The 24,299-nt window shown below is 37.8% G+C and overlaps 1 protein-coding gene across 1 annotated transcript in view; it reads right to left on the minus strand.

Moving 5' to 3' along the window:
- The window catches only part of rims4 (regulating synaptic membrane exocytosis 4), a 61,662-nt gene extending 50,038 nt beyond the window's left edge, over window positions 1-11,624 (minus strand). Inside the window, exons 1-2 of the mRNA XM_026927486.3 lie at window positions 10,939-11,624; window positions 1,459-1,597 (exon numbers count right to left, since the gene is read on the minus strand). Of these exons, the coding sequence (XP_026783287.1) occupies window positions 1,459-1,597; window positions 10,939-11,035 (236 nt within the window). The 5' untranslated portion in view covers window positions 11,036-11,624. The remainder of the gene's footprint in view (window positions 1-1,458; window positions 1,598-10,938) is intronic.
- Window positions 11,625-24,299: the final 12,675 nt, after the last annotated feature.

Raw genomic sequence — 24,299 nt, forward strand, 5'->3', positions numbered from 1 at the left:
TTTAACCACAATGGTCAAACCAGGGAGATAAGGGGCTGATTTCTATTTGCTGTTAACTACTAACATGGCTTCCTAGTGTATCCTGCAGTCATTTGGCACATCCTCAGAAATTTCCGCGTCCATGTGGTGCAGTACCAGTGTAAACTGTGGAGGCAGTATAGCAACATGTGCCCAACTGGCTAAAGTAACATCATGTTTCAAAATGTATACTTCTACTCTAGGCCGTTATTGAGTACTATGACCAAGTAGTTTTCCTATTACAGTAAGTGTTTGAATTTAAAAACCTCTTAAACCTATTGAAAGGTCTGTTTTGAGTACCACTCTTCTGGATTTTCTAGATTAGTAAATACTTTTAAATGTAAGCTCAGAGTTTTTGATTTGAGATGCAGCCCAATGACAACAATCACACCCACTACAGAAAGTTTTAAAGCGAAACAAAGCTTGTCAGTCTGTTTTACATGGCTGTGCATGAAATCACTGAACATTACAGTTCGGAAACATGGAAACCAGATGGACAGAGAAGTTTTGATGGAGATCACGATTGTTCTCCATTGGTTTTGAAAGAACATTTTCCTTAAAAACCATACAGTCATTATAGAAGAAGCACTCCAATGCGGCTAGCTTTATAGAAGATTCTAAAAGCAGTTGAAGTGAACTTTTCTGATCTTTCTGGAATGTACAAACCCAAAAACTAAACCAAATCTAATAAAATATTATTAGATGGCTATTGTTGTCAACTGCAAATAATATTCCTTGATTTGGGAAAAACGTTGTTTTGAAACATAGTTAGCTTGCTTACTCAGTTACATTAGATATATATAAAGCTTGCCAGAAAGTTCCACAGAACATCTGGTACAGGAGGTGAATAAAGCTATATAATAAAAAAAAAACAAGAAATAAAATAAATTAATGAAATAAATTCAAGGTTTTATCATTCTTGTTCTTTGTCCAGCAAACTTGTTTTGTGACTGTTTTCCTGTGTTTTCAGGGCATAGTGTCGAGTTTACATTAAAAAAAATAATAAAATAAAATAAACAGATACAAATACAGATAATGGCATTGTGCTACACTCATAATACCTTTTTTATTACTTGGAACATTTCAACCATTTCAAGGAATACCAAGTAAACTAGAACAGAATTAAATAGTTTACCCTTGTGTTTTAAAATGGATACTTTTTCTGCTGTGACAGTGGTGAACACAACACAACTACCAAAAAAATCTTCTACAGTACCACCTGTATATAAAGTATATAAATGCTATGTCCATGGATATATTTGTTACAATTTTCCCATTCCAGAATGCCAAAACTCTCAACACTAGAAGCAATGATTGTGGATTTATAGTGTAAACTGTTGCATAATCTTAAAAAAATAAATAAAAATACTGCAGCAAACAGCTTTGATGTGACAGAAAAAACAAGAGCTGTGTGATGTGTAGTAATATAGTAATACTCACTTTCCCTCTGAACCATAGCTGTTCATACTGTCTTCTATGGATTCATGGCTGGCCTGGCGTACTGTGCGACTGGGCATCTCCACAGCTAATCCTGTCTCTGTGCTCCTCTGGATGCCCTTCATCCTCCGCCCCTCTGACTCTGAGAGAGAAAGACATACACTGAGCATTAAAAAAAAAATTATATTAAATATCAGTGAACCCATTTTCTCTGAATTTTGAGGATGTTTATGGAAATCCTCCCAGAAAGGTTTTAGAAGAGGTGATCCTAATAATATCATCCCAAGTTGGCTAACTAGGCTAACTAGCTGTGTGTTAACAAGTGAGTATTAATAACATGACTTTAATTGATTGTTTAAGATAGCTTCAGTTAAGAGCTTAAGGGCAATCAATCCTCAACTAATCGAAAAGTTATTAATTCATTTACAGTGCAGATTTTACTGGTTTTACTGGTCCATCTACTGCGGAAATGGTCAGATACAGATGTATGCTTGATTTTGTGTGCTTTTATTTCATTCAGGAGACGAAAAAAATGTTCTTTGTACTATGCACGTTTATTCTTGAAGATAAATTATAATAATATGTTTCATTTTGTAGTATATGTAGAATTAACACATTATAATAAATCTGTGGAAGCGGGGGTGTGGTCAAGCTTCAGCTGCAGACGGAGAGGAGGCGGGTCAAACTGGTAGGTAACGCGTGATGATTCTCACCTGTGTCTTATTACCGCCAGTCTACTTATTTGTGTCTCTGTGCTTTCATTGATTGCTGTAATGAGAGAAAAAGAGCAGCATAGCTGTCGGTGCCTACACACACACACACGCGCGCGCAGAGCGGAGCGTGCAAAGCGTGAACTTGATCTGTGAACTTGGCGGACCTGTATCTGCATGATTTTTTTGCATTGCACTGCTGCCGCATAATTGGCTGGTGTACAGGAGCTCCTAATAAAGTGGACGCTGAGTGATATCTGTGTGTGTCTTAGTAGAATGAAATTTAAATCTAAATTTTTTTAATTTTCTATTCCAAAATATCATATTGATGCATAGCTTCGAACAAACAGGCTTCAAACATTGAAGCCTGTTTTTAACATGTCTAGAAATAATGTTCTTTGTGACATCAGTACCTAACATTAACAGTAATTTCAGATTTACTTATCACAGCAACATGCTGCCAAGTATTTTATCTCTCACCATTTTATTTTTCTTTAACTTTTTGCAACAGACATTTCCTCAGTCTACTTGGAGTAGGAACAAAAATGCATACCAATTTAGCCAACCCCTAAAAATACAACCCTCTTTGTCTCATCTTGCATTCAGATGTACTCTCCAAAATGAACAATGGCTGTCTTGGCTAAAACATTTCAGCAGCAGAACATTGTATATTAACAACAGAAAGGCAGTTGAAATGGTGGGGTTGCTACGGGAGATTAATCTAGTGTGAGTCTATAGATGCTTCTGTCTGTTTCCTTGTAATTTTTGTCATGCCACCAAATCTCTAAACACAGAGTTGAGAGAGGAAGGACTCACTGCTTAGAGATGCATTATTATGCCTTGTTAGACAAGGTGCATGTTGCTTTGCAGTCCCACCAATGACTATATGACATACTGATTTCATCAGTTTTGTTCAATGTGTAACTAAATATGGGCTGTGGTTGTTTGTTTGTCCCAATTACAGATAAAGTGTTGTTTGAAAGCACAGAATCTTTCAGACAACATTGTGAAGAAGGATATGGATCCTTACTTGATTCACCTGAGACTGGATAAAATATATGCTTTTACTTGTTTGACCTGCATTCTTTTCATTAATAAAAAAAAAGCAGTCATAAATTTGGTCTGGTTTAGGGTGGAGATAGAAGCCACATACTTAACATGCTCTTTCAATTAGTTGCATTTTACAACCTGTGAGCTGTGCCTTATTGCTGATGGTGGTACACAGATTTATTTTCACTTTTTTTCACCACAGGAAGACAGATGAAACACCAGGTTCTGTGCTTTAAAACAACCCTGGTGTATACAAGGAGAAAAGCATCAGATATAAAATGTTACTCACAGGTTGCAGTGTTTTGAGTTAACGACACAACCATTTCACAACAAAACTATACCCATGTTATTTTAAAAAAAGTTTTCTTTTTTACATCTTTTACCTGTTTGTCTGCCTGTCTATCAGTTTGTATGTATAATGTATGTCTAGCCCAGTATAGTATAACATTACAAAATACAAATACTCCTAGTTAACAGGTGGTATATATATAAAAAAAAATTAAATATCACATTAATGGCACTTGCAATTATTAATTTTGAGTTAGCAGTACAGGAATTGAGGTAAAAGAGGAGAAGGATAAAAAATGAGCAGGCACTGTCTGCACTATAATTGGGTGCCGGGAATGAAGGGGTGACCTATTTATAGTTGGCAGCATGTATAATCGTTATAATATTAATATAGCCAGAATATTTTAGGTCTTGTGCCACTTTGTCATATTGGGGTTTAAAGTAGAAGAAGACAAGAAATAATGTGGGTGTAATTTCCTCAGATATCTTGCTTGCCAAAATTTGATTTGATTAGAATTATAACAGATTGAGTTGCAAAAAAAGATTCAGCTCAGATACAACTCATCAAGTAATAATTTGTTTTTTTGCTGTAATACTGATATATATGTATATACATAATGTATATATAATTTACACACACACTCACAGAGCACTTTAATAGGAACACTATACTAATACTGTGTAGGGCCTCCCTTGTGGGCATGAAGGGATGCACATGGTCAGCAACAATACTGTGGCATTCAAATGATGATTGATTGGTATTAATGGGTCCAAAATGTGCCAAGAAAATGTTCTCCACACCATTACACCACCTTCACCAGCCTGGACTGTTGACACAAGGCAGGTTAGATCCATGGATTCCCAGGAGATCCCAAGAGATAAGCAGTTACAAAAATACTCAATCCAGCCTGTCTGGCACCAACAATCATGCCATGGTCAAAATCACTGAGATCACATATTTTCTCCATTCTGATTATTGATGTGAACACTACCCGAAACTGCTGGCACGTATCTGCATGATTTTATGCAGTACACTGCTGCCACATGATTGACTGACTAGAATTGCATGAATGAGTAGGTGTACTAGTATTCCTAATAAAGTGCTCAGTGAGTGTATATTTCTACTCTCAGTAATGTTCATTTAGAACTAACAACTGCCACAGTTAATACAGATATCCCAGTTAATACATTGTGTGTTTGCTAAAAAGTTATTGGACATTGAAATTGTATCTATCGCAATTTGAAAATAAACCAGTTTTATAGGCATACGTTTGATTTTTCTTCTTCTTTTCTGGAACTTTTCAAGTCAAACTTTTCAAGTGTTCATGCTACAGACACTCCATTCCACACTAGCTGTGAATAGGCAGGCAGCAACTGTCAGGTGCAGAACATTAGTTCTGCAGATCTGATTATATAAAAGACCCAAAAAAAAACAAGTTCATCACTAATTAACAATTTAGGCCTTTCAAAGATACAAATGTCAGATCAGTACATTGGTTGTTAAATGCAGACTTCGACCTTTACTATCACACAGACTACCAGTTTTATTGGGTATATGTAAAATATGTGTATAATATGTGTATCTTTGTTTATCATTATATTATTGTTATATTAATTTAAAATAAGTAATATAACATATTAAAATAATTGCAGTCATCTTTGCCTGGTTACGATCTGTGCAATACTGGAATGGCAAAAATATAACAGCTACATCGACATGCTCAATTCAGCATATGCTGTATGTATCTTTCTCTGTCAGGCCACTTCACACCCAATATCTTCTGGCAAGAAAATATTTTCTCACCTACTCAGGATGACTTATAATCGAACACCACTTCGTCTGCCATTGATCCAAGACCAGCACGTAAGTAACATCTCACATACGCAATTGCGAAATGAACACTCTATGTACCACCCATCTAAGCTTTAAATGTCAGCTATTTTACCTTCAGATCATATATTGTAATCTGTAAGAAACAACTGACGAATTGTTCTGTGTAAAAATTAATAATATGGTTTCATATTTGAGTGAGAGTGAGAGAGGGCAGAGCTGACAGAGGTCAAACATCACACACACGCACACCCACACACCCCGGAGCGTGCGGTTGGAAAGTGTTGGTGAACCTGACCGAGGTGAAAGCCCTGAAATTTTGGGACGATGTTTTAATTTGGTTTTTGCGTTGAATGTTGAAAGCGTGCTGAAAAGTGCCAGTTGGAAAAATAAAGCGAGTCTGAACCACCACCCGTCTCCCCAGTCCTCCATCCCACCGACCTTCACACACCTTGTTATAATTAGTCTCCACAATTTGTTTAGCAAATGATAAATTGATCTGACTGGTTAGCTGCTGGATTATTTTTTACAGTGGACCTGGAAGGAGGATGACTCTAAGCGTTTAAAATAATATAGAATTCTTTTCTAATTTGCTCTTTTTTAAATAGGCCAACATTGATCATTTAAAAATCTTGTGTCATATTTTAAGGGGTGCACTGTACCCAAAATTTAGTTTTTATGCCACCATCTATACCTGTACAGCATTACATTAATTTTATACAGTAATTCAGTGTTTTTGTGACCACGGCAGCCGAAAAATTTCTGCCATTCTGCGATTGTGATCTCGGAACATGATCGCTGCTACAACATGTATCTAAAAAGTCACTAACAGGAGCAATATGGCATGGAAGGACAATTCTGACAGAATCTATCACCTAGTCTGATGGGCAGCACATGTGAACCTAATTGATACTGCACAGTCCACTACAGAATTTGACCAAGACTTTGTTGTCATCTCATACAGTGTGACTTGCAATAAACTTACTGTTGTTGTTGTACAGTGTAAAGCAGGCATGCCTAATGTTTTCTGGGGCATGATGTATTTCTATTAAATTTATATATTTAAAATAACAGTTTAGCACTGCATTGTTGAGTTAACTTTATCTTCACACCATTAATATCCTTTTGCAGAGAGTACAAAAACATCATAGTAAGCTTTCACAATCTTGAGCAGCCAGCCACTAAATCACCTGACAAACATACAAAGACACACAGTTGGGTGTCTGCATGTCCTTTGCTATCTCCAGGAAGCTAGGAGCTACCCATTATCAATCACTCCGACCTCTTTTGTTTCTGTCTGTCTTTGTGTCCTTGTTTCACTATGTTCTTACACAACATGGATACTGCAACTGTTACCACACAAGCACTGAGTCTCAGCAACTGACTGTGGCTTTGTTATAAGGGGTATTTTGAGCTACAAATATCAACATAAGACTTGACAACATCTAAAGTTTAATAAGCTTGAGCACTTCAGAGCATCAAATTCCTCTACTTAATGGGAGGTAAAGACGTACGTTGTGCAAGGGGAATTCTTAGTGTGTTCAACATATGGCAGCACAGCAAATTGGATGAAATACTGAGTGGCATGTTTGAAATATCTTCTTTATGATGCAGTGAGAAAGTAGTTGTGTTTTTACACACTTTACATTATGATTATGTATGTCACAAAAATGTTAAGATTACCTCCTTTTACTTCAGTGGTCAAAAATGAAAAAGAATTATACATCATTTTCCACGCAAAGTTAAAATAAACGTATGTGACTACCTGCATTAAGGGACAATATTTTAAAATATTTAAGGTTTTAAGTATAATGGTTAATTAAAATACTATATCTAATGTCATATAATAGAGTGGGCAAGGGCACAATAAAGGTATTACCAATTACTCAATAGAATTAATTATTTACATGGATCCAGTCACTGCTGGGACCAATGAGCTAGCAATGCCTAAAATTTAGTGAGATAAATTAAAATTAATGGCCAATATATGACATCTCGCTGTCCCCTATGTTTCACATAGGATAAATATGGCTCTCAGAATTAATATAATATTGTAGTGACAAGACCAGGACAGACTCATGCTGGAAGCAGTGCTCTTTACTAAACAATGGGAACTTGCAACAATGGGAACTTAGATGAGTCTTTATAAGCAATACTATCTAATACACATGCACACAGAGCCCATACTAGTAGAGAAACTCAAACAAGATTAACTAAGAAAACTAAAAACTTGATATTCCAAAACTTATTTACACAATAGCCCGAGACTTTAAAGCTAACACAAAACAAGAAGTACAGAAAACAACCCTTCTACAATGCTGAAAGTTCCTGAGACCCATATGCAAATCAAGTTCAAAGCCATGACCCCGTTATTACTATAATGCTGCTAGAAAATACAGTCCCCTGTAAAGACCAATTCTTTTGTTTTTGCTATACATTGGATTTGATATTAAAAGATGAATATGAGTAGATAGATCAGAATTTCAGCTTTTATTTCCTGATATTTACATTTAGATGTGTTAAACAACTTAAAACCTGGCACCTTTTTTTGAACCTACCCATTTTTCGAGTGATCAGAAATATTGGAACATGTGACTGACAGGTGTTTCTTGTTGCCTAGGTGTGTCCTGTTAGATTGATTGTTTAAACAATTAATAGCTCTAAATGTTTACTCTTGCTTTGAGCCCTGAGTTTCACCTCAACCATAGTGAGATTTACCTCAACCATAGTGATGGAAAGCCCAAAGTGTGGAGAAAGAAAGGATCTGCTCATGATCCAAAACATACGCTCATAGGTCAAGCACAGTGGAGGTAGTTTTTTGGCTTGAGCTTGCATGGCTGCTTGCAGAACAGGCTCATTAATCTTTATTGATGATGTAACTCATGATGGTGTTGAGACGTCAACAAAGACATTCTGTCTGCCAATTTACAGAGAAATGCTTCTATCATCATGCAGCAGGACAATCACCCAAAACACACTGCCAACACGATAAAGGACTTCATCAGGGGGAAAAAGTGAAAGGTTTTAGACTGGCCAAGTCAATCACCAGACATTAACCCAATTGTTTAAATTAAAATTTAAATTAAAGTGGTAAAGTAGCTTCCAAAGGGGTCATTCGGACATGACTACACAGATAAAGAGGCCAGTTTGCTATTTCCTGTACAAACTCCAGTACAGTGGAAAAACAGACAAAGGAGATATGTGTCTTTATGAAGGAAATAGAGGATGAGGAAGAGAAGTAGGAAGGCCTTGCCCAGTGAGACACTAAAAAACTATGTCTTTATGATTTATGAATAAACTAAATAAAAATAATCTCTGGAACAAGTTCCTTATACACACTGTGAAACAATTAATCAATACTGTATTGTTTTTCATGTAGGATACTTAATTCCTTTGGGTTATAGGTTAGTTTAAGGTTAAGGTTAGTGGTATTTACCAACACTATGTATTTGCAATTTTTCCATCTCTTTTTGTATGAACAGTCAGTGTCTTGCACCAACAGTGTAACTTCTCTGTTCTGCATATACACAAAGAATGGCCTTTCCAAACATGCTGTAATCTTGTTGCTTTATGTGTTTAATGGTTTTAAAAACATAATTGCTGTCAAGTATCCCAAGGTACTGATCATTCCTGATCATTACACTCTTGAAAAAAATGATCTTATTCATTCTGTATTGAATTACATTACCAATCAATAAACCTGTTGTTTTATTTGAAATTTTCCTGTCCTTATGTTTCTTCTCCTCTACATTTCTGAACATATCTGTAACTTTTTAGCTTGGAGAATTGAATTTTTTTAAAAAAAATTACAAATTGCGTTTGTTTGGGTAAAAAATGTTCGTTGTAATTGTGTCATGTATTGAATAAGAAAGCAGAAGTATTCTTTCATTGATTGTAGAGTGTTTTGCAACATGAGTGAGTTGCATCCCAAATTTAGAAAATTTTCATTCATTCATTCATTCATCCAATCATTCACTCACCTTCAGTAACTGCTGATCAGGGTCACAGTGTATCCCCAACTGGCACCCCAGAAACACTGGGTGCAAGGTGGGAATACACTGTGTGGTGCCAATGTCTCGCACAGCACTAAAAGACACATGCATTCCCTCACTTATTCACAACTACGGGCAATTTAGCATAGCCAATCCAACTACCAGCATGTTTTTGGGAGCTGGAAGGAAACTGTAGAACCCAGAAGAAACCCACGCAGACACCCTGGAGCTGTGAGGCAGCAGCACTGTGCCATGAATTTTCAGTTCCATGATATTGTTTTGGGAATTTGGTATAGATTTTAGATTAAGCTGTTTGTGCATTTGACGACCTTATACATTATGCAGGAGACAAAAGTATAATATAAAGTTCTATGTAAAAGAATCTAGTTTTACAAGGTCATTTTCTTTCTAGACAATCAGAAATGTCTGTGTTGAGTAATTAATGTTATTTCAGGAAGTGTGGCAAACTGATTTATAACTTTGTAAGAAAGTTTAATTACTCTAGGACAAGGTTTCCCAAGCTGGTTTCTAAAGATTATAAAACATATCAATAGACATAAATTTAACATGTGACTCTCAAACCTGAACAGTTATACATGTTTGTTGTGTTAAATATGATAAATTGAAGGGGGAAAATATTTTACATATTTGTTATAATATTAAAACCTTTTAAAATAATTGCTATATATTGATTTACATATTTACATCTATGGTATCAGAAATTAGATGTCTAAATAGGTGTGTGGTTCGATGTGATTCACAGAATGTATTATAATAACATTTTTCCTTTGCATATTTGTACAAAATTGCATTTACTAGCTTTATGCAAACATTGCATGGATCATTCGTAAAGAACATGTATATATTGCTGAATTCATTTGTGAAATGTATGTTGTCTTGGGAAAAGCACATACACTTACAGAGAGTCTGTGTGTGTGCGTGTGTGTGTGTGAGCAGAAATGATTGCTGGCTAGACATGGTGTCTCATTTCTCTATGCTACGTTCTCTGCACAGTACTTTAAAATGAGGCCAAGAGGATAGCGTGCATGTGTGAGAAAGAAATAGAAAGGAAAAGAGATAGAATGTCGATCTCAGTAAGTGTGTCTGTTAAACATGCATGTACATAATAGCACAGCAATATTTCTTACTTTTCAAAAATATAAAGAAAAGAAAATAGAAATGGAAAACAGAAATCACCTACAAGTGTGCATGTGTGTGCACTGAACAGTCTGAATTTGCTTAATGATCTAATCATGAGCATAAGCTAAATATTAACCTGCAATCCGTGTATGTTTAACTGGAAATAGATTGAGTTTGGAGAGATGCACTGACATATGATCGTCAACAAATATTTTTTTAAAAATAGGCTACAAAGCCTTGAAACATGCCTTCAAAAATCTGAAAGAATGCAAGGAATAGCACCAGAAGTGTTACTGTTTGGGCTTCATGGTTTACTGACCATGACCCTAAGGTATGGCCTTTAACCCTAGATTTGGCTATGATGTTATGAATCATAACTGGCCTTCAAGATCCCAGGATGTTTCAAGTCACAAACAGGGTTGAACTACCTCCATGTACACACACACAAACACACACACACACACACACTCACCGCCATCATCCTCATCAAAGGAGTTCATGCAGGGGAAGTAGATTGCAAGAGCCTCAAATGAGGCTGACAAACTGATTCGGCTCTGTGATCGTTCCATGTAGAGTCCCGAGGCGGGCGTGGGCGCCGCTTCCGATGGCTTGGGCAGGCGCGCCTGGGCATTCTTCACACGGAGCACGGCACGCGGCGTCTTGGCAGACTTCTACCGGCTCCCTCGCCAGCAGACACGGAGGAGAAAAGGAGCAGACAAAAAATAGGAGCAATATTACAAAATTCTTTCCTCCTTTCCTTCCCCACTGAGCTAATGAATCCCAAAGTTCCTCTCAAGAAATGATGGTCAGATGCTGTTGTTTTTTAATCACTCCTTTTGCCTTGGGAAAGGTCTTTAGGTTGAGCGATAGACAGATGAAACAGGAAAAATGGCAGGCAGTCTGATCTCAGGAGTGGATGTCCGAGGCTGTTGTAGACAGCATGATCTATTGCTTTTTGATGTTCAGGCTGATCTGTGCTTATCCCTCTCTGCTTGGAATGCTGGAGATATAAATGGATGGCATGACGAGGCAGCTCATCAGAGGGAGGAGTAGAAACAGCAAGAGAAAGATGGAGAGAGGGCGGGAGAAAAAAGGAGATGGGATGATAGAAAGATGAAAAAGCTTGTACTACTCAGGCAGTCTGAGGCTGATTCAGTTCATTCAGGAGCAAGCTCTTTGTGGAGGCAAAAGGGGGAGGAGGTGCATAGAGCTGTTGCTGGGATTCAGAGAGCAGCCAATCACAGCATGGATGAGAGGGTGGGGGAGTTATCTGGGGCTATGGCTGTGTGAGAATCTTACATATAAGATTCACTTCTCCCTTTCTTCTCTCTCTCTCACATATATATATATGTATATATCATATATATATATCAGCCATAACATTATGACCACTGACAGGTGAAGTGAATAATATTGATTATCTCGTTATAATAGCACCTGTCAAGGGTTGAGATATATTAGGCAGCAAGTGACCAGTCGGTTCTCGAAGCCGATGTGTTGGAAACAGGAAAAATGGGCAAGCGTAAGGATTAGAGAGACTTTGACAACGGCCAAATTGTGATGGCTAGATGACTGAGTCAGAGCATCTTTAAAATGGCAAGCCTTGTGGGGTGTTCCAGTATGCAGTGGTTAGTACCTACCAAAAGTGGTCCTACCAAAAGTGGTGCCAGATACCACAGCACACCTTCAGGAATCTAGTGGAGTCCATGCCTCGACGAGTCAGGGCTGTTCTGGCAGCAAAAAGGGGACCAACACAATATTAGGCAGGTGGTCATAATGTTATGGCTGATCAGTATATATATATATATATATATATACAGTTGAGGTCAAAACTCTCACAGATGCTCCAGAAGGAAAAAACATGCATTAAGTGTCGGGGGGTGAAAACTTTTTGAATTTGAAGATCAGGGTAAATTTAACTTATTTTGTCTTCTGGGAAACATGTAACTATCTTCTGTAGCCTCTGAAGGGCAGTACTAAATGAAAAAATACGATATTTAGGCAAAATAAGAAAAATGTACACATCTCCATTCTGTTCAAAAGTTTTCACCCCCCGGCTCTTAATGCATGTTTTTTCCTTCTGGAGCATCAGTGAGCGTTTGAACCTTCTGTAATAGTTGCATATGAGTCCCTCAGTTGTCCTCAGTGTGAAAAGATGGATCTCAAAATCATACAGTCATTGTTGGAAAGGGTTCAAATACACAAAAAATGCTGGAAAACCAAAGAATTTGTGGGACCTGAAGGATTTTTCTGAAGAGAAGCAGGCAGTTTAACTGTTCAGGACAAACAAAGGACTCTTGAACAACTATCAGTAAACAAAAAAACACAGCTGTGGATCATTCAGGTAACAACACAGTATTAAGAATCACGGGGATGTAAACTTTTGAACGGGGTCATTTTTATAAATTCAACTATTATTTTCTCTTGTGGACTATATGTAAACATCTTTTATGTAAAATATCTTATTCAGGTCAGCACTAAATAAATAATAACATGCATTTTGTATGGTCTTATTTTGGTAAAATAATAAATATTTTGCAGATTCTGAAAGGGGGATGTAAACTTTTGACCTCAACTGTATATATATATATATATATATATATATATATATATATATATATATATATATATATATATATATATATATATGCGAAGTCAGGTCCGGAAGTATTTGGACAATGTCGGAGTTTTCGTGATTTTGCCTTTACCATTCAGGAATTGCCATATTTTCAACAAAGTACTTCCATTTTCAGGGGCTCAAAGGTATTTGGACAAAGTGACATAATTGTAAATATAACATTATCCACCTGCACTGTGACGCGGTGTCCTATCAGTTTTGTAGCATTTGGCTGAATGAGAGCAGAGAGTATAGCCCTATACACCTCAGAATTCATCTTGCTACTTCTGTCAGTAATCACATCATCAATAAACACCAGTGAGCCCGTTCTATTGGCAGCCTTACACGCCCATGCCATAACACTGCCTCCACCATGTTTGACACATGATGTGGTATACTTTGGATCATGAGCTGTTCCTTTCTTTTGCCATACTTTTCTCTTCCCATCATTCTGGTACAAGTTAATCTTGGTTTCATCAGTCCAAAGAATCTTATTCCAAAACATGGGAGGCTTTTTTAGATGTTTTCCGGCAAAGTCTAATCTGGCTTTCCTGGTCTTGAATGCTACCAGTGGTTTGCACCTTGTTGTAAACCCTCTGTATTTACATTCATGAAGGCGTCTCTTGATTGTAGATTTTGACAATGATACGCCTACCTTCTCCAGAGTATTCTTGACTTCTGTTGATGTTGTGAAAGGGTTTTTCTTCACCAAGGAAAGGATTCTGTGATCATCCACTTTAGTTGTCTTCCGTGGTCTTCCAGGCCTTTCGATGTTGTTGAGCTCACCAGTGCTTTCTTTCTTTTTAAGAATATACCCAACTGGTGATTTGGCCACACCTAAGGTTTTTCTCTCTTATAGATTTATGTTGTTTTTTCAGCCTAATGATGGCCTCCTTCACTTTCATTGAGATCTCCTTGGACTTCATATTGGTAGCTCCAGTCGAACAGCTGCCAAATGCCAACTCAATAACTGATATCAACTCCAGACCTTTTATCTGCTTCATTTGTTTTGAAGTAACAAGGTAGTGGACCGTACCTGGTCAATTAACTTCTTGTCAGTCAATTGTCCAAATACCTTTGAGCCCCTGAAATTGAAAGTACTTTGCTGAAAATGGCTGTAATTCCTAAATGGTAAATGCCATATTTTTGTGGAACCTCTTAAAATAAAGTTGAAAGTCTACACTTCGATTACATCATATGTATGTATATTCCAGTCAGATACATTCACATGACCAAGCAGGTTCCTGCTCCTTCATTCCTTTATGTTCTTCAGACTTCTGCCTTAGCAACAGTTGGTATCATATTGAGAAAAGCATAATTCAAACAGCAAAAGGAATATGAGCAACATAGAAGTCATTCTGTGTAAAGGGATTCTATCAATGTTTTTGGCAAAACTGCAGTTCATCTGTGTGTTTGTGAGTCAGTAGACACTAGGCCACTTCACTGAAGATAATAAAAGCAAGAGCATCTTTTGTATTTCAGTTATCTTATTCAATTATTCATGTTACTCTATATTAGTACTATAGTAACCACTAATTTACAGTAAATAAATTAGTGGAAATATGGAAATTATTCAGGAACTAGCGTGAAACTAACTGAAAACTTACCAGAGTTCTTACCAGACTGAGGTCCTGGGAGTTTATGCTTATTCATACTTTTAACTTCTCACTTTTTTCCTCACCTCTTATTTCTTCAATGGCATTACTCATAGTTCATAGTTTAGACAGGAAATCCCCAAAGGCAAGCTGCTATAATGTTAATAACCATAGCCATGCAAATGAACAAGTTGTGGCAGTACTAATGCAAGGACAGTTATCTTAAATATGCCCTGACAGTGGGCACCTTTAGCATTGGCCTATTTTTTTTCTTTCTTGGTGGTGAACTAAGTGTTAACTGATTCTAACTACAGATTACAATAAAACCTAGTTAGGCCAAAATTATAAAAGAAGCAACCAGACCATGGCAAAATAGTCAATATATTATTATGAGTTATGACTGTTGTGGACCCAAAAGCTGAACACAGACTCAGGGAGAGAAAGTTAAATGGGTATTATTGAAAGATAAATGAAGGTAGAGGTAGTGGGGGACTGGTAATGGAGGAAGCATGCCTTGGCGTTTCTGTCGAGGCCAGGACTTTCACTCGAGTCAGTGGCATTTGAGTTGGATGCTTTGACCGTGAGCCACAGGGGAGGCGAAGCAAGCTTGGGGGTTGCAGAGTGCATAATGGATAGGTGTAGCTGTCAAGGACAGGGCTCAAACTTGGGTCGATGACATGGGAGTCAGATGCTCAGTGATAAGTTTGGCTGCACTCCAAGGCCAGCCTCTCTCATGGATAGACCGTGATTTACCACATGATCAGTGACTGTAGCCATTATTTCATCTGAAACTATGGTTCTTGATCTTGGCCTACTCTGTCTTCCACCACGCATACATGCACCTCTCCCTCTCCTCTACCTCTCCTTGATATTTGTTCTTGGTTTTCTTTGTAGGCCATGTTTAGGGAAGTATAGAGAGTTCCAAAAAACATCCCTTTTTGTAATGATGGTAATGAAGGCACAGCTGGGAGGGTTATTAGATAAAATTGGTATCAACTGTAGTTGATATAAAATATAACCCATAACCCTAGACTTTCATTTTTGGAAGAGTTTTATTTTCCAATATTCAGTATGTTGCTGTTCTATAAATGCAGCAAATTGATGTAGAATACAATAGAGTTGTGTTCAAAAGTTTAATAGTTGTGAAAACAGTGGTTTAGCATCTGCAAATTGTGCTGTAAATATATAGTGTTTTTTGGTGGCGTAGTTTGAAGGAAAAAAGCATTCATGAATTTTGGAAAAGGTAGTCACTGAATGCATTTTGTGTCAAAGCCTATGGAGATTGATCCACAGTTTAGCCCATATAAACTGTTGTTGTGCCCTCTGTGTTAAGAGTTTTGAAAATGTGTCTTCAGTATTGAGAAATGCATGTTAGCAATCATTAAAAAACTGTAAATCAGTCTCATAAGTTAATCCGTCTCATAGACTACGAGTATCAAAGTAATAACCACAACAATGAGATGTTCGATAATAAAGCATTTAGTGGAATACATAGAAAAGAATAAACACCAATTAACTATGAACCTAATTCTAAATAGGGACAGACAAAGAACAGTTGTGTGTGTGAGAGACAGAGGAAAGGAGTGTATGAGTGTGTGCGAAGGAAAGAGAACCTCCTGGAATGCGAAACAAAGAGAACAATAAGGAATAGAAATATAGTGGGATCTTTAAAAGACTTGGTGGATGGCAAGCGAGAGAAACTATAAAAACATTTTAAATGACAAAATAAATTCCAAAGCGCATTAACGTTAATGGGGATAAGGCATCATCATTAAAGTGTGTTGTCCTGCGATAATCACCATCACAGTGTGTTTTCCTGAGTCTATCATCATCATAGTGTGTTGTTCTGAGACCATCATCATCATCATCGTGTGTTGTCCTGAGTCTATCATCATCGCAGTGTGTTGTCTTGAGTCTATCATCATCATCATCATCATCATCAGACTGTGTTGTCCTGAGTCTATCATCATCATTACAGTGTTGTCCTGCAACAAACATCATTATCATCATCACAGTGTGTTTTCATCATGATCATCAAAATCATCATCATCATCATTACAGTGGGTTTCTCCTGAGACTATCATCACAGTATGTTGTTCTGAGACTCTCGTCATCATCATCATCACCGCAGTGTGTTGGCCTGAGACCATTATCACCACAGTGTTTTGTCCTGAGTCAAGCATCATCATCATCATCACAGTGTGTTGTCCTGAGTCAAACATCATTGGCTGCTGCTTGTTGTTGACCTTGAGGCTTCTTCCTCATCATGATGATATTGTCTCAGGATAACACATAATGATGATGATGATGATGATGATAGACTCAAGACAACACACTGTGTGATAATTATGATGATGATGATAATAGACTAAGGGCAACACACTGTGGTGATGATGATAATAGTCTCATGACAAAACACTGTGATGATACACTCAGGCCAGGGGTGGTCTTCCACTTGTCCCCTTTACAGATACGAATCAGGTTGTATGCACTGCATTGGTCAAGTTTCATGAAGACTTTGGCATCCTGTAACTGCTCCAGAGCTGCTGGTACCAGGGGCAGAGAATAATGATACTTAACTGTGACTTGATTTAAACCACAATAGTCTATGCATGGCCATAGGCCACCCCATTTTTCTCCATGAAGAAGAAGCCTGCGGAGGCTGGAGAGGTGGAGAGGCGTATGTACACCTGTTTGAGGGCTTCTTCGGTATATTCCTCCATAGATTGGGTTTCTATGGCAGAAAGGGTGTAAATACGGTTGCAAGGGGTGTGGCTCCCGCTAGCAGTTCTATGGCACAATCATATATGCGATGCAGTGGGAGCCTACTGGCCATGGTTTTGCTAAACACCTCACTGAACTCTTGGTATTCTGGGGGAATTTCCATGTGGATTTGGGGTTCTGGGTGTTCTATAGTGGTTGGAGGGTAATGGGCTCGGTACAGCAGGTGACTGACCCCCCTCTGATGGGTCCTCTGTCCAGGGCTTGTACCTTTGTGTTGCAGAGGTTGCAAGAACAGCTGGAGCTTTTCTGCAAGGGTGCGGTCGATGAAGTTACAAGCTGCAACGGAGTCAATCAATGCTATAGCAGAAGAGATATTAGTGGAAGAGTGCGCAATCTGAACTGGTATTACAAAATTTGTGTGAGAAAGTAATCGGTGTGGACTCACCGTGTTGGAGCGAGGATGCTCGCTTGGGGGGTGGACTGTGGGACCTTGATGGGAGACAGTGATGAGCACTGGGCCACTTGGTGCTGGGGACTACCACAATAAAAGCATAATTCCTCTCAACATCACCTCTGGCATCCCATATGTTTCAGCTTAATCTGGCCCAGCTGCACGGGTTCTGTGTGCTGGACCTCGGGAACTGGAGGGTCATTTGTTTTCACGATTCCTCTATTCTTGAGTAGAACATCTAGGTGAATGGACACGTCAATAAGTGCATCGAGGGAATCCAGAGGTACAGGCAAGAGCAAGTCCAGCAAACCAAAAATGAGATAAAAAAAACAGAAAGAATCAATAAACAAAGGCTTGGTATCGACTGGTATAATAACACTGAGTGTATACTTCACAAAGTTAAGGTGTAGTGAGGGTGCTTATATGGGTGTGCAGGTGACTGAGTCCAGGTGTGTGCAATCAGTAATCGGGTGAACATGAACATGAGAATGTCCATAATGGCTGTGAATTGTAGTCCTCAGTGGTCATGGATGTATGCCGTGCTTTATTCTGGGAGTTGTAGTTTAATGCCAACTCCACCGTTGACATGACAGAAGCAAATGTACACCGTCCCCTATGAGAGGAACTCTGATCAACTCAAGGAACTCCAGTACCAATATGTCCAGGTAATATATCTATACAATACAGTATTGGACAAAATGTATAAAAGGGCACAGCACACATACAATGTGAAATAGGGCACAGGTTTAGACGTAATAAAAATTTCTGTAATAGCATGCTTTATGTTGCCTTTTCTGTTTATTTTAGAGGCTGATGGAGCTTAAAGCCAGTCACACACCCCATATATTCATCTTTGTGGATGAAGCTGATTTCAACTTGGCCAAAGCATGCTGGCAAGGTAGGAATGTGATTAGGAAAAGAGCAACATTGGATATTCCAGGCCAGAGGGGAGCTAATATCACAATGTGTACACTAATATCCTCTGAAGGACTGGTATTGCATAAAGCACTAATTGGACCATACAATACAGAGCGCCTATTAACATTTCTGGATGACCTATATGGAAAGCTTGTGCCAGTTGTGGAACGGGGGCAAGTAAGACAAAATATGCAAAGATTTGTATGGGACAATGTAGCATTTAACCACTCCTTTGCAGTAACAGAATGGTTTGGAGCATATCCAAAAATTATGTCATTTTTCCTCCCACCTTATTCTCCCTTCCTCAACCCCATAGAAGAATGGAGATGGAAGGTGTATGACCACAGTCCATATGGAGCAGATGTCACTTCTTGATGCAATGCATGCTGGATGTGTGGATATATCCATAGTAGATTGCCAGGGATCGATCAGACATGTAAAAAGATTCTTTCCCAGGTGTATTGCTTGAGAGGACATAAGGTGTGAAGGATTAAAACTTGTGGCCAAATGCAGAAGACCGAGTTGACTAGCACTGTACTTCAAAGTGATGCGACAAATTTACTTGATTCAAATGAGCACATAATTTCCACATAAATAAACTATTACATCAACACCTTTGCAATTATTTGCAAAATTACTGCAAGTAAAATGAAACACAACATTTGTTCATGTGGGAACAATGTTCTCACAGTAAAAAATAAAAAAAAAAATCAAGTACATTCGGTGCATCACATTTTTCCTGTAGCACTCGGCAAATATCTTACATATATACAGTATGTGTGTACAAGTAATTGTAAAAACTGTCTAAGAATATCTGAGAATGAACTAAAATAACTTCAGCAAATAGACATTAATTTTTTTGTTCATTCTGCTTATGTTTTTCAAAGAGTACCAGCTCATTTTCAGTTTATACATTTTATAATTTGTTTGAGGTAGGCATATGTATAATTTGGCACAAACTATATATCCGTGTGATTGTAAAAAGCCAGATGAAGCCAGCTGTCCTTTTAAACATGGAAAAGGAAAACAATTAACTCCAAAATCATACTGCATGCATTAGCACAATACTAAAGCTTTTGAACTGAGATCTGTTTTGTGTAACTAATTGTAATTTAGGTGATTTGGAAACTACGATGAATGATTTTGCATTTACCAGACCTCTTAGGAAAGAGTTAAAATCAATATGCAACCACAAGCTCCCAGGCACTCATTTTAGTAGCATGATCATTTTCTTCCAGTACATGTCAACCTAGTTTCACAGAAAATGGAGCAGCCTCTTATCTGTTAATATAGAAAGTGGGGCTCAGCTGACCATTTCAAGTCTGAAATCATTTTGCTCATCATGAAACATAACTTGATACAGAAGGTGTGAACCAAAGCTGACTTAGATTTAATATTTCAAGGAATACATTCAGTTACACCATTGTACATACAGTACAGACACGGCATTACGGTGAGTCAATTAAAAATGTAACAGGAGAGTCAAATGTGTATTTATCCCATTATCATTATTATTCTCTGTGGCAGGGGGCAGAGCACAGGCAGACATAATAGTTGTGGGCAAATCCATATATTAATTAATAAAACAAGCAGTTTACATACAGAGTTTAAAAAAATAAAGAAAGAAATTATGTTTAAGTGAAAGTATAAATAATATGCCAAATTTTTACTTAATTGAATCTAGCCAAAAATGGACTCAAGTGAAAGTAATATAGTTGCTAATATAGTTACTAAATGTACTCAAATATTAAAAGTTCATGTCATGTTTTCATGTGAAAAGTAACTTTTATTACTTATCTAAAACTGTTTATTTTAGTTTTAAACCTGCTGTTTTGCATCAAACCTAGGGTTAGGGTTACCATCATTCAATCTCTGTAAAACATAGCCAGTTAATTTTAGCAGAGTTATCAAACATACCTTAATATGCTTTTTCAAATTAGATGGAGTTCATGCCTTTTAGGGATGAAAAGGAGACATCTAATTGTATACAAGTCTTTGCTTACTTCGTTATATTGAAACATTTTACTGAGCTAGGGCCAGGGGTGCTCACCCTCAAGTTCAACATTGCAGTCTTGTGACTTATGCATCCTCAAACGCACAAGGTAGCATAGCAATAATTACATTGTGTAGCATGAGAAGGTCATCACAGATAACGAATCGGCATGATTCTTGATAGGTTTTTCTACATTGATGGATTTGACTGGATGATAAACTGAAATGACTGGATGCTAAACTGGGTCCATTCAATTGAAATATAGCATACAGTGACTGGCTGGATGAGAGAAGAGACTTTTGTGATTTGTAATCAGTACTTTGATGGTCTAAATAAAAATATAAGGATTAAACACTAAGTTTTTGTTCTTGGACATGTAAAGTACAAGTATTCAATTCTCAATAATACTCAATTACAATAATACTCTAGTATAAATACACCAAAATAATACTTAAGTATTGGAATGACTTACAATTATTATTTTGCACCCCTGTTTACATACAAGGATAAAAAAAAGGCCTAAGACTAGGAAACAGGAGTAAACTAGCAAAATAAAAAGATTATGCAACCAGAACCACAGCTTAGAAATGTAATTCACAGTAAAGACTATGTGTAATACTGTGCAGATACATTGACTTTTAAAACAATAACAAAGACAGGCATAAACAATGAATGAGGTACATCCAAGGAGCAGGAAATAAGGAAAACCAGAGCCAGAGGAGAAGGGTTCTGGGACAAGAACAGCTCCACAATTAATGTGAATATATTTTATGACAAATGGTGTGCAGTACTACTTTCCATTATTTCAGTTTCAACATGGATTCTTAAGAGACTATCTTTCTATCTTTGACAGTATCAGGCATATTAGAGAATATATCACAGCAAAGAAATTTAGATCACAAGACGTAAGATTGTTTTTAGATGTAATATATAATGAAAGTCTTCATGTCTAGTGGTCAGAAAAACTGTGCCAGAATAATTGAACAGCCATTACTGGCAATCATCCACAATATTTTTGTTGTCTATGGCAACGTATGTATGTAAGTATATTCTAAAAATTTCAGGAATGAGGCTCATGTGTTCAGTGAACCAGGGCAAAAGGAGGATCAATGTAAGCAAAACAACCATGGTCAGTACCAAAAGAACATTAGGGGAACAAAGGCTTAGAATCATTGCTAGAGCTGAGCAAGGAGCAAGACTTTGCACCAAATGAATGAAAAGTCTGGTTATTAAGTATTATAGGTTCTCTGGCTCACTCACCTTGTATGTGGAGCTGGGCATCGGGTCAAGAATGTCCTCAGCAGGAACCAGCTTCTTGTCTCTGATTCATATCCCTCCCAGTGTATAAGATACAGTAGCCTGCCATCTTGACGTCTCAAGTCAACGTTCTCCTTCACCATGTAAGCAAGTTGACTTTCAATTTCAAGAGGAGCTGTAAGTGCTGGGGTTCACCTCTCATCTGCACTGAACTGCAAAAGTCTCAGTTTGTTGAGTTACTTGGTCAAGGTGCTGATGACTGTTCTCCCATACCTGTTCATTTCAGTGAAACCAGTCTCAACACCATGAGTGTCTGAGGGCATAGCGTTCCAGGGGCCTGTTGCACAGAGCAAGTTGAAGTCAGTTTTGAGTTGACAAACCCAAACAAATCCAACCCGGGTTAGTTAAGGTTAAGAGGGTACATAACGCTGGTTATCAACTTTCTCAGTCAACCCAGGTTTTAACCCTGAATCAATGTTTACTTAGGGTGCTCATGCACATAAAAGCCAGACGTTAACATCAAACAGCCAATAGCGTTCAACATGGAAAAAAGCAGGTGTGTATACTTCCAGCTGAACACCAAAAAATTATTATGCGGAAATATGAGGAATTTAAACCTACACCAACTGCAAAAAAGCAATACCATTGCAGCTGCCAATGCTCAGGAAAATTGCTGATTGTGTAAATGCGTAAGTTTACTTTTATAGGCTCACAATGAGACTAAATGGATTGAAAACATATAACCCCAATATATTTAATGCATTTTCATTTAATATAATAGTCTAAATTAAATATTAATAAAATATATCAATTTGTGAAAATATATTAGGACAGGAATAATGCCACCACATTAAAATATGTACCACTCACAAAGAACCACAAAGCAGTACATACAGTTTGCGGTACAGTAAGAGCGTGGCTTCAGCGCGTCAGAGTTTTAATGTGAGGCTCAAGAAGCTGGCATAGATAAACTAAACCATCTACTGAATATCAATATCTTTCATACAGAAGGTCTTCAGGAAAATCCAGGGAATTGTGTCTGTCCCTAAAAATTCTTTCCCTCCCTTCACGAACAGTGAAGCTGGTTATGTTTCACACATCAGATTCATATCACTTTGCTCACAGCTGATTGGTCCAGTTTGGGTTTGATTTCTCTTACCCAGAATAAAATCTGCTCCAGAGCAGGTTAGCCATGTAGTGACCATGGCAATGAAACGCGCTATAAACCAATCCGCCTTGTTGAGACCGAAAAAACAGAGTTTGCTCAAACTAAAAGCAAACTTACGTGGGTAGCCACTGAAACCGGCTTTGTGAAACAGGCCTCGGGGGAACAGAGGTGGCTCATAATCGAGAACGCACTGGAAAGGAGCCAGTTGTGTGGTAGAATGTCTTAGAGAGTTTTGAGCATGCTGCACCCAAGGAAGATATCGAGCCCAGTCCTCTTGGTTATCTGCACTGAAGATTTTGAGGAGTCATTCTAGATTAACGTTAAACGCACTGAAACTCTCAACTTCTCCATTAAATGTCTTCCATATTTCCGGTGTGAATTGGGTCCCTGATCTGATTGAATGTCCACTGGAATTCCAAAATATCTAATAAATGATTGAAAAGCATCTGTCTAAAAAGCTAACAGTAAGGCTGATAAGGGAATGATGTGCAGTGACTTCAGTTAGAACAAAGATGACTGTAGATTGTGAGGATGGGAGAAAGATCTGTAATGAAGTCAACTGAGATATGAGACCAAGAACAAGGAGAGGGAGTAGTTTACACTGCTGGCAGTGTTCTGGGCACCTTGGCACAAGCAGTACAGGATGACATGAACCCCTGGATATCGGACAGCATAGAACTCCACCAATACTTGGCTTGGATTAGCTGAAAGGTCTTATGTACACCAGGACCAGTAGCTGGGGATGAATGAGCCCAAATGATCGGTCTCTCCTAGAACTGAGGAGGTATGTATGATTTTCAGCTTTAAGATTCAGATTCCGGAATGATGGGTTCAAAGGTCTCCACACTACAGGCTGCTATGTGAATGTCTGGGTTAAAGGGCATCTGTCTTAGTGATTTTGGAACCAGGAAAATAGTAAATGGTGAACTGAAATTATGAGATGAATCAGAGTCATCTAGTTTGTCAAGGGGTTAAACATTTGCCTGTTTTAAGATACTGTAGCTTCTTATGATCTGTGTAGATTATGAAGGGATGTTCTACAATGAAGTCATTCTTCTAGAGACTTCACTTCAAATGGTTCTGTTGGAAAAGAAGGCCTTGGGGTCAAGT

Source organism: Pangasianodon hypophthalmus, chromosome 2 (assembly GCF_027358585.1).
Source record: "Pangasianodon hypophthalmus isolate fPanHyp1 chromosome 2, fPanHyp1.pri, whole genome shotgun sequence".
Taxonomy (NCBI): Eukaryota; Metazoa; Chordata; class Actinopteri; order Siluriformes; family Pangasiidae; genus Pangasianodon; species Pangasianodon hypophthalmus.